This window comes from Dreissena polymorpha, chromosome 7 (assembly GCF_020536995.1).
Source record: "Dreissena polymorpha isolate Duluth1 chromosome 7, UMN_Dpol_1.0, whole genome shotgun sequence".
In the NCBI taxonomy this organism is placed as follows: Eukaryota; Metazoa; Mollusca; class Bivalvia; order Myida; family Dreissenidae; genus Dreissena; species Dreissena polymorpha.
The window spans coordinates 105592683-105609017 of NC_068361.1; the positions used below are offsets into that span (position 1 = coordinate 105592683).

At 33.8% G+C, this 16335-nt stretch overlaps 2 protein-coding genes across 2 annotated transcripts in view; both read left to right on the top strand.

Moving 5' to 3' along the window:
• Positions 1–16335, top strand: part of LOC127837254 (long-chain fatty acid transport protein 4-like) — a 456835-nt gene that overhangs the window by 187402 nt on the left and 253098 nt on the right. The window lies entirely within an intron of this gene.
• LOC127840010 (uncharacterized) lies at positions 7098–9217 on the top strand. Its single transcript, XM_052368399.1, has one exon. The coding sequence runs from the start codon at positions 7130–7132 to the stop codon at positions 9215–9217; it is 2088 nt and encodes a 695-aa protein (XP_052224359.1). The 5' UTR covers positions 7098–7129.

Sequence of the window (16335 nt, forward strand, 5' to 3'; positions counted from 1 at the left end):
ACATTCCATGTATTTTTAAAAATTTCACGGCGGTCTGTTACATAACTGACACTTTTCCTGGTTGAGCTGGTTTACCTCTTAAGTGCTCACACTAACGGCATTAGAATGATGTCAAGACTATGTCCCAAATAAGGTATGCGGAAGAATATCCACACACGATCCTTGGATTTATAGTCTAGCGATCTTTGAAAGGAGCTATCCTAAACGAGAACCGTGATAGGGCGAACGATTCTTTGCTGTGTAATGTATATCTGCTTAACGAAGCAACTGTCTGAAACTGTGGAAACTGACGATATGATCTACGTTGCGCTTAAATGCACGTAGTCATAACCAATATAAAGAATATAAAAGTGTTTTATTTAGGATTGTAAGGTATCAATCCAGATGAAGTGCACCTAATTAAAATTCATCGGAACACCCGACGCACAAAGATGTTAAAATTGACTTTTTATGTGTAAAAATAAACATGAGCTAACACCTTAAACCATTTGCTGTTCATGTTCTGTTGGAGACGTCGGGCACACAAGTATCAATACTTATATATTGTCCCGTACACTGTTGTCGGATTAATATCATGATGTACTTAGGTAAGTTAGATCTTTGATAGCCAAGCAGCGCCAACATTTGTTACATATATCAATTACACTAGTTTGGTAGTATCATGACATTGACTATAAAAATCGGTATACTAACACAACATATAGACCAGTATAATATTTCTTTGAAGTAGAAAATCTTCTTCAAGCATTACTGCTCAGGAGTTGCTTATCGTGAGGAAGGTCTTTGACTATACGCTTAATATTCATTTTGGTCATAGTTCATTATATAGAACGTATTATAAGAATTATGTTTAATTAAGGTATAATTAAAACAGTTAATTGAAATTACAAATTAAGTATCGGCGAGATAGATTTATAAATATTTGTTTAATATGTTATACCTCATTTTTTGCAAACTGTTGAATAGGCATTCAACAACGTAACGGTTGTCGCCAGATAATAACTTCTTATGCTTAAGGTGCATATCGAGTGTGTTCTGTATCGACACTAAAGTGGGTCAAACTCGTGTGATCAAGCATACCACGTGGTACTCATTCAAGTTTGTACACGCTCGGTATTTTCCCTTCTTTCGATTTTGAATATAGATACGCGTTGGCGATTTTGTTTTCACTGCGCGTGAACTTGTCTTTAAACAATATTTATGTTGCCCATTTTGGAGGAGAAAGTCATACTAGAGGGATATGTGTATTGAACCGGTTAAGAATCAATATGTGTTTAGATTGATGTTATGCTTTAGAATAATAAGAACACAACTTTAAGCTGTAATCGCATGTGGGTGATTATGATGTGCACACATGCCATCACATACCATGATCAAAATTTATAATAAGGTACAATTTAAATATAATAAAATAAATCAAATAGGACAACATCTGTCTGTTGATGAGTCTTAATAGAAATACTCTATTTAGTATAATAAATACTGTTTGCTTACATTAAAATCCTCAAATAAAATAAAACCATCCATTAAAAAAGCGTATGAAAAACATAACAATTATTGAATGATTATATAAACGCTACTAAAAATGTTAAGTTATGTTTCCCTATTAAATATTTAAAGACACATAAATTATTAGTGTTATTATTTGAAATGAACTGCAGTGAATGAATAATTATAATAACACAAAACTGAAACGTCATTCACATTTCTAAAGGTTTTGAATGTACTTAAACAAGAAAAACAAACAAAAGCCAACATACATATATATGTAAAAATAGTTTTCACTTTAAAGTTTTAACATTTCGTTAACGAAGAAACCTGCAAGTACGACATTAAAACAGTGCACCCAAATGAAACTTAGCTATAAACCTGAAGGAAATCCAACAAAAGCCCATTATCGGCACAAAAACAACCACCATTTTCACTACCTTGCTTGTTCTAAGGTTTGAACTGGGTTTTCTCAGGTTTTCAGTGTTTAGTCATAATGTTGTTAAATTAAAATTATAAACGGTTTCCTTATTTTCCACTATACAATTTTCGCTTACAGATGAGGTGATGTAACTCTTCAGAAAGATTCGGATGGGGTTGAAAGCCTTCAACTTAATGAAAGGCAGACAAAAACACGCACTGGCGATATTTTGTCCACTTACCGAATAGTAAAACCTAGAGTTTGGGCGACCAGCGACCCACAGAAATTCTCAGTGCAACACACTTTAAACAACTAATAGACCTAAATAATTGTGTTATGCTGAAGATCCATTCTATTTGGCCTCTCATTAAATTAAAGTCACCAACGAACATGATAAAGGGTTCACACACAATCTAGTAGGTGAAAGAAAAGCTTGACACATTATTCAAAGTTATATGCAAAGAGCCTGGTCTTGACAAAAACAAAAAATGTGTCAAACATACAACACGAAAGATATTAGAAACTTTACAAAGGACAATGGAATTGCCCAAACGGACTTAATGCAGATATCATAATATAAAAACATGAAATCTTTCCTGAATTACTCTTAACTGTCAAAAACAAAAAATCGCCAAATTTCAGAACATTTAAATAAGCCAAACCGAACGGATGAAAAACGAAAGTATTCCGACAATTAAAAATGTGTACATCATCTAGTGTACAAGGAACACTGCATCTCTAACAACAAGCAGCTTCATTTCTTCCTTCGGAAACTGGCGCACATGTTTGACTACCACCTTGACAGCAACTTTACACGTCTCCGTTAACAAAGATGGACGAAGCAATCAACACTTACACGCCTTATTTGCAGGCGCCACTGTTTATATTTGCAACTTCTCAGTTTACATCAAACAAATCGTCATGTTGTGTGAAATTTAACTGCCCATCCCTTTTCACAGAGACTAGCTTCAGTCAACGGCATTGAATTGCAGATAAAATTGAGTTTTTGTTTTGCTGTTGCATATATTTTCAATTTCCAAAAATACAAATCACACTTTTGATTCGCCTTTTATCTCTTGTCCTATTTTCAATAAGGAAGTATTAAAAGGAACAGTTTAATGTCAAGCTATTTTAACATGACACAATCGGTAGTTATTTGGTCGTCAGAAATATTGTGGACATGTAGGAGATCAAAATAATTATTTTGATTTGTAAATTAATCATTTGTATTTGATAACATGTGTAAACAGGTCTGATATGATTTATATGAAGCGTTAACAACATCTTAACTTTAAACGTTTTCACAAGGGAAGCAACCCTGTTGTGTATGTTTATTAATATATACACCTTTGAAACTAAGATATGTTTGTGGATGTCATCACTTACAAGTTCCTATCAATAGCTTGAATACTATCAAGATACTTACTTAAATCTTAAGATACACATTCACGATCATTTGTGTCATTCGGGAAAGCAAATCTACTTAATAAGTTATAGGCGGCATGTCCTCGCTGAACTTGTAACGCATTATTTTATTATATTTCTTGCAAACCATCGATTCGTAAAAGCATATATAAACAACGCTTTTGGAGGAGTTTGATGCGGTATGTGAGGGAAAAAAATCAGTAATTACAAGCACTACTAATGGGTAAATAACAATTGCTTCTGTTGGATGTCCGACCGTCGATTTACATCGGACAAGAAGTACCTGATATGATCCTCGAATTATCATGGTAATCCCAAACATATCAAGTACTGTTTATCTCAAGGAAAAACACTTGACAGAGTATAAATAATCCGATGGCTTTTGATGTAATTCAGCTGAAATATCCTCTTATAAATTTACGTATTTCACATTTTTGTTGACTTTTTTATAAACAATATAAACACAACACCCAACACACAAAACCATTAAGAACAACAACAAACACCCAATCGAGTCGGCTGCATAATTTAATGTACATTGTTGTCAAATCTTTATTTTTGCATTTATTTTAAGAACTCACAGACTAAGTTACAGAATCTTTAACCTACCTCCGTGCCGCAAAGGCTAATAAATACGGGGTGTCGCTATATCTTGATCATTTTTTTATGGGAATGATGATATTTTATTGTTCGGGGAAAACAGGTCTCTTCAACTCTCGCAAGAGCAAGACGATCCTTTTTACCAATTTGTGCATTCAACCCGTCACGGGACTCGCCATTAAGTTTTGAAATTTGACAGATCCTATCGCCGGCTTTTGAAAGCCCATATCGTTCCTAAAGTTTTTAATTAAAAAGTAAAAGTATCGTATAACATTTTGTTGTTTGAATTCCAATTAGTTTTCTTTTTGCCGTTATTCTGTAAAAAAATCTGTACCAACATAATTTCAATGATTTTTTCTGAATCTTACGAATGTGTTTTTTAAGTTTTAAAATAAGTGAAAATCATAAATCACATCTTTTGTTAGAAAACCAATAAGTTTGTGTTGTTGTATGACACTGTACTCGTTTAAAAAAACAACATTTGCGGATATAGTACAAAAAATTGAAAACATAATTAAAATGAAAGTTTCTGAATATCACGAATTTGTTTGTATTACCTTCTGGTCTCAAAGGTGATTAATTAAAATTAGGGTTCTTATGCATTAGCAAGTGCACATAATTATGCAACCCGCGCATCATTGTGTAGTCCGCGCATACATGTGTAGTTTGCGCATGATTGTTCCGTCCATGCATATATTTGTAGACTGTGCATCCTTTTTGAAGTCCGCTAATCATTGCGTCGTTTGAGCTTGGTTGTTGAGTTTTTTTATTGAACATTACCCATTTACATGTATGTGAAAAGGAATTACCATAAGCGTATATGCTTGTTTACAATAGTTTTATGTTACCTTTATTCGAATTATATCCTAAATGTGCAATTATTCTGGATGTGTAATCGAGTGTTATGTTTCATGTCTACCATCTTATAATACTTAGATTGCATTATGTGCCAAGTTTACTAATAATCTATAAATTTTGTCACATTTATAATCCTGCATGTATATTATATTTCTATGTGCATCAATGCTACTTACGCTAGATAAAATGTAAAAGTTATTTAAACATTTTTACAAATACGATCGTTTAATGATTATGCTGTCTGATTTGTCTTAATTAAACGATGTTATATAGTAACTGGATGCAATATTTACATATGTAAAATTCATATTTATTTGTAAAACACAATCAAATCACATGCACGTGTTATTAATTTGTGATTTTCCAGATGTGTTGCCGTCTTAAGTGTCTTGTTATGTCGCTTGTGCGTACTTATGCAAATGCGTGTATTTAACACACGTACAAATCAGACACGTTTATGCGGCGACAAGCAACTCGCATAGCAATCGGTGGTCTTTTTCGACAAACCCGTGCCTTATTACATAAAATAAAGAACTAACGTAAAATAAATCAGTCCGACAATAACACTTCTGATGATGAGGAGAGGAGAATACAAGTTGTGTTGTTAATGTTGCTATGCTGTGTCTGCTAATTATAAGGACCTTTGACATAATCATATTAATATATTCCTTCGATGTGCAAATAATATTGGTGCTATAAAAGATCCATCGTAAGTTTATGATGCGCAAGAGTTACTTTTTGCTACATTTCGAACCCGTTAATGTGTTATAATAAACGCTATTAACGCGTTTGCTGAAGTTAGTAAGGCGACGTGGCTATGTGTTTATGCGCCCGGGGAAAAATGAAATTCTCAGGGCAGATTTAAGAAGCGGGGTGCATTGATTAACTAATTAACAAATAGCATATTATTATCGTATAAACATAACAATATCGGAACACCCACATTATATGTTAATATAGTCATAAGAAATATTTGAAGATAGCATTAATACACAATTGCACAAATTGCGTTGTATAATTATTATATACGAATGCCTTTAGGGCATGCGATTTCAGTTGCTTAACATAAAGTATTGTTAAACAATACTTAAACTTTCAATCATTTTTTAAGATCGAAGATAGTGTAGTTACTTTAAAAGAAGTAAGTAGAATGTTACTTTAAACTAAAGTAGATGCTCGCATTTTTATACGCAAGTTAAGTGTGTATTTAATTGAATCGCATTCGAAAAGTAGACGCTTAAAACTGTGGTGTCGAATTGCACTTCTTATTGTTTTTGAAAACAAAGAAAGTTACATCGATCATATACGCGCTCAATATAATATTGTTCTAAAGCAATTAAACATTGTCGAAATAAAGCTGTTGGAAATAGCATAAACAAACATGGTGGACGAAGTTTGTTTTATCTTAAGTTTAAAAATAATGTAAATTTAAAGTCGTCTACATGTAAAAGCAATGAAGTCGTTCTCGTATAACTGACGGACGGTTTATCAAATTCCTATACATACAATCTAAAAATACTATCTATTTGCATGCTGAGATCATTCCGTTGCTTATGATTGTCGGTTAATTCGCTTTTTTGAATGCTGTATCTAGAATGTTGTTTTTATGTCAAATTATCATCATTTTATGCTCATGCCATATTGTAACATTCAAAACATCAGTTTTACATCGTATCCGTACCCGAGTACCTACTTTAAATATGAAAACATCTATGGAGAAGAACTTTATAAGATCTCGATCTTTCGTTCTAATCCTTTTTTTGAACAACGTGACTTATTTGTAACTGTATATTTTATGCAAATGTATACCATGTTTATTCGTAAAATAAAATATGTTTAAACTAAAACATCTATCGATGAAACGTTAATAATTAAGCAAAAGCAAGGATAATATCATTTGAACAAACAGTTTAAAAGTACCGAACCTATAACTGCTTATGCTCATAGTTTATTTCACGTTCATCGTTCGTATTTGTGAGTTCTCGGAAGTATTCGAATACTTCTTGTTGAGATTTAAATCGTTTATAAAACTATTACTAATGAAACTGTCGCATTTTAAACAGATGAATAATGTTATTGCCTATCACTGTTGATGATCAGCAATCTGCAAACAATACATATACTTGTACAACACAATACATTTACATTTATTATTACAGGGGATATAACCGCCATACAAGATTTAAATGGTTCAAGATTTAGTTATCTTCCTATGATACGAGTGCACACCGAACGTTCTCTGTATTTACACAATGATGGTCAAAGTCTTCCGATAAAAGTTATACCTATGTTTACGCCTCACAACTTTCGACTTAGCAAATACACTAAGAACGAACAATGTCTGTAAAGAAACACTTATGCGGCCCTTGCTTCGAGGAGGAATGCGAAATAGAGGGCGTTGTGTTTTGTAGAGAATGTGATGAACCACTTTGTGGTCAGTGTAAACTGGATCATGCAAGAATAAAGGTTTCCAAGAACCACAAAATGTGTGACCTTGCGGATGTGCCTCCCCAGGAGGTAAAAGAACTTCTAAGGAACTTGATTATATGTCCGAATCACGGAAAGGAAGAAGTTGTCTACTTGTGCAAAGACCACGATGTGACATGCTGTAGTAAATGTGCTATGGCTGATCACAGAAAGTGTGAGGAAGTAAAGGTACTTTCTGATATTGTGCATGATATGAACATGGATTGTACCACATTGAGTAAAATGTTACTTGACTTGCATCAGCGAGGCGAGATTCTTTTAGAACATGAACGCAAACAACAACAATTGGTATCTGAAATTGAAAGTCGAGCGTTGTCATCCCTCAAAACCATTAAACAGAAACTATTAGACATGTATGCACAACTTGAGCATGAAGTGTTATCTGCTATTGCTGATAAGAAGAAAGTAATAGGAGAAAAAATAGAAAGAAGCAACGAACAAACCATTCCGTTTTTCAACGAGATCGAACAGCAGTCAACCTACATTGAACACGTCGAGAAATTTGGAACTCCTGAACACGTTTTTCTCCTGCAACGTCAGCTTAATCAGAATGCGATATGTTGTCTGAAATCAACCGTGGGTGACTTGGAAAACAATAGAAGCCAATCTAGTGTGAAATGTGTTGAGGATACGTCTTTTGATAGCCTACTGATAGAAATAAAGAATTCCTTGCGAATTGAAGACTATGCTTGTGATGTAAGCGAGTCGGACTCAGATACCAATAACAGTCATTATAAGCCATTTGTGGGGCAACATAGTCATTATAAGCCACGTATGGGGAAACCGGTTTTCTGTGTGGACTCAGATACCAATAACAGTCATTATAAGCCATTTGTGGGGCAACATAGTCATTATAAGCCACGTGTGGGGAAACCGGTTTCCTGTTTAAACCCCAATGGGAATGCCGGAATTATAAAGCTTCAAACTACCAAAGATTTGAGTATTCTACCATTGTTTGACAAGACAGCATATCCCGAACCTCATACATGCATATGGATAGATAAGTACATTGTAATACCTCTACACGATGTAAATGCACTACTAGTGATTGAGGAAAATAGAGATAGTGTAATATCGAAATTTAATTGTGACTCTACGCCTTGGTCAGTTTCTAAGACAGGTTCGACGGACTTATTAATTACTTTGCCTTATATTAACAAAATTGCATTAGCACAACTACGTTTTGGAAATGTGCACGTTTTAACACAACTAAAAACACGACTTCCGTATCACTATGTTACTAGATATGCCCCAGATGACCAGTACATATGTATGGCTGCAAGAGATGGGAAGATTGACATTCTTAATAATTACGGAACGTTGCTTCGTGAAATAAGTTTAAGACCAGACATACAAGAATCCCTGTTAACTGTGTATAGTTGTTGTTATTTTAAGGCATATAAACACTTGTTAATAATTTCAAGTTTTGAGTCCGAAAGACTTATGGCGTTAAACTTAATTGGAGAAAAAGTATTTGAATACAATAACAAAAGTATGGCGTTGAACTTAAGTGGAGAAATTGCTATTGATGCAAGTGGGAAGACATATGCGCCATGCAACGATTTTGATATCATAAATGAAGGCTTTCCTGGAGGAACGTTTATCATATCGCTCCTTAAACAGAATGGAATTAACTTAAAACGTGGTTTATGCTTCAATAACACGTTTGATAAAATTGCTTTGTGTGATTGTGACTTGTTGCCTTGCGGTAAAGTCGTCAATCCAAAGCTTCGCGTGTACATGTATACATTAACTTATGAAAACGCAGGCCCGTACGCAGGCTTGGGGCCCAGGGGCCCCCACCCTCGCGTTACCGCCCACATCTGGATGTCAAATCCTGCACCTTCTCCGCCCCCCACCCCCCAGTCAAAAATTCCTGCGTACCGCCCTGAAACGATTTCTTATACAAACAGTAAACAGTCAAAATTAAATGAATAGATCAATCACAATTAACGATATATCGAACATATAAACATATAGGGTTCTTTTAAATTACATGTGCTTTAAAAACGTGTATCCCCATTCAATTGAATATGCACATATATTTTGATTTATTCAAGTTATATTACAGTGTGTACATGTGCGCTGATATATTATTGTACTGTGTGTATCTTCGTGAGCTGAAAATGAATTTTAGCATAAAGAAATTATCCAAATATGCATTTCCAACTTGTGTCTGGATATAGTGTCGTTCAACACTCTATATTGTCTTGGTGCCTATGTATGATTAATAGTTTAATACAAGTAGTACGTATATTAAAGTTATCACGTATTATAACTGATATAACACACTTCATTATAGCAAACTCTGTGATATGATAGTTCGCTTACATTGTGTTATCAAAGTCTAACAGTTCTCCCATTTGATTATTCAAAGATTTGTGTATTTGTTTAAGTTAGTCATTTCATATCTTAACATGATAGATTAAAGCAAGGGACCTGACATGATCACACGCATGTATATAAATAAAGTATCGAGCGAGGTAAATCTAAATTGTTGTCATTTGTCAATATGCGCATTAAAATGGTATTTGTTGTAATGCCGTTCTCGTCTCTTTAATAAGCAAACCGTTTAATGTTATATGCACATTGTGAACTGCTGGTGCATTTTGCTAATAAACATTTGCGCCCGGAATGAACTTTGATTTATGCCTATGAACCACCGATCAGTGCCAATGGTCCTACTGTAATTTGTCTTGAATAGTAAAATGTCTTAATAATCTCGGAAAAGTCATGGAGCCGTTTTGATATATATTCGATGATTAAAGTGAAAAAGTTAAAAGAAATTCGTAATTACTTTTGTATTGTTTGTTCTGGCAGATTACACTCTATCATTTTTTTTAATTAATTTTTGTTTTGGCATCACATGAGTTATAATTTGTTTTAATCACACCATACAAATGTCTTGAAAAAAAACACAATATTTGGTCATTTTATCACATGTTGTTGTTGTTATTTATATGGTATTATAGTTAAGTTATCCTTTTGATCTGAATACTAATGAGTCTGGTGCACCATTTGGATAGGTCGTGAACATGTGCCCACATTCTTGGTGGCACAGTTTAGTCTCGTCTGCCTCTCGATAAACTAAATCAATTCGTCTTTCTTTGCATCCCGTCAAATTTTCACATCATCTTATATAATACATTTTTAGGAAATGTTTTTTTTTCTTCAAATTGACGTTTGAGAGATTTTTATCTTAGTTTTTATTATTATTATTTAATCTTTGAATATTATTAGTCTTATTTAAAATAATGTGTTTAATAATTAATTTTAGATTTTTATATTACTTAAGCAATTGTGAATGGCTGTTTGATTATGATTGTTTCTTATGTTTTTATTTTATTTTAAGATTAAATACCAGTTGGAACATAACTAAATTGTTTAGTTAAAGCTGTAGCGACATATCAGTTGTTTATATACCATTTAAATTTCAGACACTTCCATTAACAAATGTTAATGTTCATGTTTTATTAGGCTTTTTCGCGTTTATATTTATAATTTAAAACACGAACGACAGTATTTGCAGTTTTTTATCATTATTTATGATTTTTTATAGTATCTTGTACAATTAGCATCGTGAATATTCTTACATTGAGCAAGTTCAAAATCGTATGTTTTTACGTTACATTGAAGTGTTTTCTAGTGCAAAATTTATTTTGCTTGCAATATACATCGTCTCTACTTAATTACTGCTATCGAAACACTCGATACTATGCTCGAGAATCAATTTAACGAATTTAAAAGATTAACTTTTGTTTTAGTAGTTATCTTTCCCATGATGACTTTCAAATCTTGCAGCATCGATGCCGTTGTTCTGCTAATGTCCACCTCAACTTTTCATCAGAAATATGACATAATGAACATATGTGTTAGTCAATTTTGAGTGAACGACGTTGTCACGTAGAACATCTCGCTAGAACTTATTTCGAACACTATTTATTTCTATACAAAGCCAAACACAAACAAACTTGCAAAACCGGTATGTTTTCTCATGTCCGTCAGGACCAAAGTACACCGCTATACGATGTAATGCGGAGTACTAATAAATACCAATGTGATGGCTCAATAGTTAGAAGAATTAATCTTATGTTATTGGAACAATTGCGCCTTTTGTCCAAGACTCTGGATAAATTCCGGTATTAAAAATATAATTGAAAATTATTTGTACACGATATAACGAATAAAGTGCATTCAATGAAACAATCTGCAATATTTAATGTAAGATCACTGCGTTTATGTCTTGACATCGAAGAAATCATATTAATTACTTATTCAATAGACAAAGGACACATTAGGCACTCAATATATACTCCGTCGGCTGAGTCTTGAAATCTCTCATCACGAAAACAATTGTCGTTTGACATTGCTATTGTTGCTATATGTCTAATATACTTCCAGAACATCCGCGAGTTAAATTTGCTCAGTGCGCATAATGAGTGTTTTTTTATAATAGTATGCAGTTTTAACTTTGCGCTTAAAACAACAATACTATAGTCAGCAAAAATGCAATCCGATTACCATCACTATTGGATAATGTTAATAGTCGTTTGCATTTATAAATTTTAGATTTGGCTAGTTTACAATCAGTATTACTAGTAAACCATTTAGATTCTTTAACAGGACGTGATTTATTTTTCGACGCGTAAATTATATGCCGTGTACCGAATAATCACACCATGAATAAGGTCATACATCATATCAATACAGGGATTTAAATGAATGTCATTGTTCAAAACAGACTGAAGAACAGTATCGAAACAATCAGTTTTTGAAGCTAATTTCTCATTCAAATCGGAATAGATGTTATCTTCTTGTAATATTTTTTCGGCATATAGACATTCATCGGGACCAGATACATTGGTAAAATTCACACTAAATTCAAATAGGCAACATAAAATAACGGAAATATATCATAATCCGCGATTACATAGTCAACAACGCTAGCTACAAATGTAATCTTTTACTTTACCAGAATGCAGCATCAACGGGGTTTTCAGGGGGTTACATACGGGCTGGACAGAATGCAAACACGCAATGAAGTACTTTACTTTTGCAAATATCGTAAGTTATTGAAATACATTTGCAAAATTCTTTAGTGCATAAAGGACAGTTTTTCTTGCAGTTTATGCCGATATCTTAAGGTATATATATACATCCTTTAATACGTCTGAAATCGGTTAAACAAATTCACGTTGCGTGACGCATAATCGTGCAGTATACATGTGATTTTGAACAATAACACACGTTTATTAAATGAAATAATTCTGATGTATTTCACATTGCCATAAGCAGCATAAAAATCTCTCTTTTATGCACTAGTTGAAATTTGTAAGAAAAATTGTTTTAAAATGTTATTTTGAAAAACAGCAGCGCCTACCGGTGTGATACATCCATTTACGTTTAATTGGAAAAATCCAACTAAGTCACGTGATCCTGCACCCTGTATACAAACACTTCATCTTGTAAACAAGTTTAATAATTTGTTACCGAACTAGTTCTAAATATGATCATGAGAGCTCTGTAACGGTAAACTATTTACTTCAAAGTCGTCCACTGGCAGATACGGAAATCGTTATGAATTAATATTTTCAACTAGGTCTGACGTTTGACCCACTCGAGCATTTAAATCGCCAGTTATAACAACATCGCTGTTTATATCTCAGTATAAGATTTGATATATATTCAAAACAGTCACACTCAAAGAGTGGGGAATAAATTGATTTATATACGTTCGAATCTTTGGGTGGGATATAGCAATGACAAGAAATATTGTTTATACAATATAACTGGCATATTATTGTTCTGAAGATAGCAATTGTGATTTGATCGTGAGATTCTATCAATTTTTTTAATCAACAATTGTTTCTCTACTGTAGAAATTGATCCGATCAGCCGACGACGTATTTTTACGCACATCGGACTGGCGCCCGGCCGATGATCGCACGGAAACCGGGTCATTTTGTAGCATCAGGCGACTACCGGATTAATTTTAACTCTCACTTAAAATTTTACCCGATCGAAAAAAGATCTGTCGATCAACTCCCAGTTATCGCCCGGCGATCGCCCAACATCGGATTCATTGTACGTAAAATGCGTTTATTGTCCGATCTTTTTTCGATCTCAACTCGATTTCTTCTTTGGCCCGACGTCGGGTAAAATTTTAAGTGAGACTTAAAATTCATCGTACGGCGGACAGCTCCGACGTGTCCAGTCTTCCCGATGCCTGGTGATCGGACACATCGCCCGGCGACCGGATTATTTGTGACTGAGGTATAAACGTGTTCCTCTTTTTCCAGCCAGCGAACAGAACAGTGCAGATACAAATTTAAAATAGATATATATATATATACATACTCTAGTGATAAAACCTACACGAAATGACCAGTATAAGTATTAAAGTGCATGTATTTCAGTTTATGTCTGAACATTTGCAGATTAGTTTGTAATAAATGGGCGTTTTTAAGACATCATTATACTGTTGTCAAATAAAATCGGTAATGTGTACAGATGCAAAGGAAAATGGGTCAATAGTGCAAACTCATAGGATTTAATAACACGTTCATTTAACTGCAAAATCACGATTTTAGCAACGTTCTAAGAAGGAATTTCTAATTGCATCGTTGCATATTTCGTTAAAAGCATAGTCATTTGTTATAAAAATAACAGGACGTGCATTTCGTTCAGTGACCTTTCCATAACAACTAAGATGATGCCAAGTAGCGCTGGAAGTGGCAATGGATAAATAGAGAATACTCGGTTAGCGTTGAATACAGAGAAGTTTATGTTGCGAGGCTTAGAACGCCGGAAGCGCGAGCCTTGGCGAGCGCTTTCGGCGTTCGAGCCGAGCAACATAAACTTCTCTGTATTCAACGCTTATCCTAGTATTCTATTTATCCCATTTGATTTTTTCAACGTGACATTTAACATAAATAGATCTAATAACCGTAACAATAATTTTAATTCAGTCATAAAAGCGCTTAAAATCTAACAAATGTAACCATGCGTAGTGATGTACATGTATTTGTTCTGGTACGCAAAATAGTCTTTAAAAAATTCACACACAAACTGTAAAACAAGTAAAAATATCACCATATGCCTGCATTCAATTTTACGCAGTATGCGAATTTTAACACATTACGACCGCGAAAAGAAGATTTTACTTAACTATAATTCATTTTATTTTCGAAAGAAAATGATCAAAATCCAATATGGCGGCGATTGCGCCTGACAAAATGCTGTCGATGTCAACATACATGTACACCATCGACGACCAAGTTCTGGCTACCATAACTTTAAATGTCGCTTTTTTATGATTTTTGACTGGCGAGACTTTGTACAGGTCTGTCAATACTAAATAAACTGTACGCTGAAGTTTCTTTAGCTATCGAAGACCTTGAGTCGACAATTTTGACGAGTAACCAGACAATTGCAGCGACTGACACTTTAGTTGACAAAATATACAGGGCAATACGTTTTCCGACTTCGGACGACGAATTTAAGGACGCGCAGAACGTGTTTTTTTATATAATGTTATGGGTATGCCGTGTGTGATCCGATGCATCAATGGCGCCCATGTTAAAATCATTTCCCCGAGAACATGGAACGACAAAAGTACAAACAAAAATCAAAACACGTAAGAAATAGTATCTTACCTTTAATTATCTTTTAAAATCCATCTAATAATCCATTTAACTCAATAATTGACGATTTTGCATCTAGGGTCTTTAATAATTATTTTAGCATAGTTAAATAAAGACCCTTATGCCATTATATCACTTTATTCAAATGAGTTTATGAACGCGATAAACTTTCTTCTTCGTCACACGCTACGTCATGTACTCTACATTACTGCTGTTCAAATGAACCGCAGTTTATCTAATAATAGCCATTGGTAAACTCGGCTGCATTTGCAGATTTCTGCATACAAACATAATTATGTTTAAACTTGCACAATGTTTTATTTATCTATGGTAAAAACCCTTATTGTACGAGAAAATAATTTAATATATAAATACACAAAGAATGGAAAACATTCCAGTACACAACAGATAAATGAGTAGAAAATACCCGTGTACAAAATGGGACGTTCCCAATTCCAGTGTGGTGCTATTTTTACCATCTTATACTTTACACAGCCCTATGCCTAACGTGAATTAAATAGGAAAGCAAACATAGCAGATTATTCATGAACTGTGCGATATGTGTATGGCTTGTTGTACATTCTTAATATTTAAGTTAAATGTCAAAAGTATATGCTTTGGTTATAAACAATGCACGTTACACGAAATAAGGAAAATGTGATCAATTGACAATTCAGATATGTCGACATACAGAACATGTAGAAAACATGTGTAATAAGTCGCGTTTATAATAAATCGTCCAAAAAAATGGGGAAAATGACGCAATAAGTATGTCATTTTATGACGCCATCAATCAGCTGAATTATTATACGGATGGCGAAAAATTATGTCATATGACTAGATTTAAAGGTTGAAGGTCGTATAATTTTGAAGCTTAAGTTTTGTCGACTTTGTTTCTTATGAAAAATTATTCAGTGGTAAAGTAAATATAAATAACAAAATAACAAAACAAAAATCGTGTAATTTTTTTTTCAACATTTCTTTTGTTGAATATGTCATATATATATTTTTCTGCAAAATATGCACATTTTCTTCTAATGGGTGACCTTATAATTCGATCAATGAACCAAACAATATCGACCTAATTTTAGCGCATATCGCATGACGTCATTTAAAAAGTAGTCCGTGCACGCGACAGGTATATTCCACAGTGTTGAATACAAGCAAGTATATTCCACAACGTGTTATACCGTCAATGTCGCGGAGAAAATGGGATACAAAGATGAAACGGCTATTGTGTAGTCTGCAAAGTGTTCCCCATGACTTGACGCTTTCCTGTATATTAATGGGAACATCAACAATCACGTACTGACGTGTAATTGTAGTCGTACATAGCGTTGACATGAAAAATACGCAGATATGTTCCGATATTGTCAACAAATAACTTACTATTCTTTGCAAATGGTAGTATAC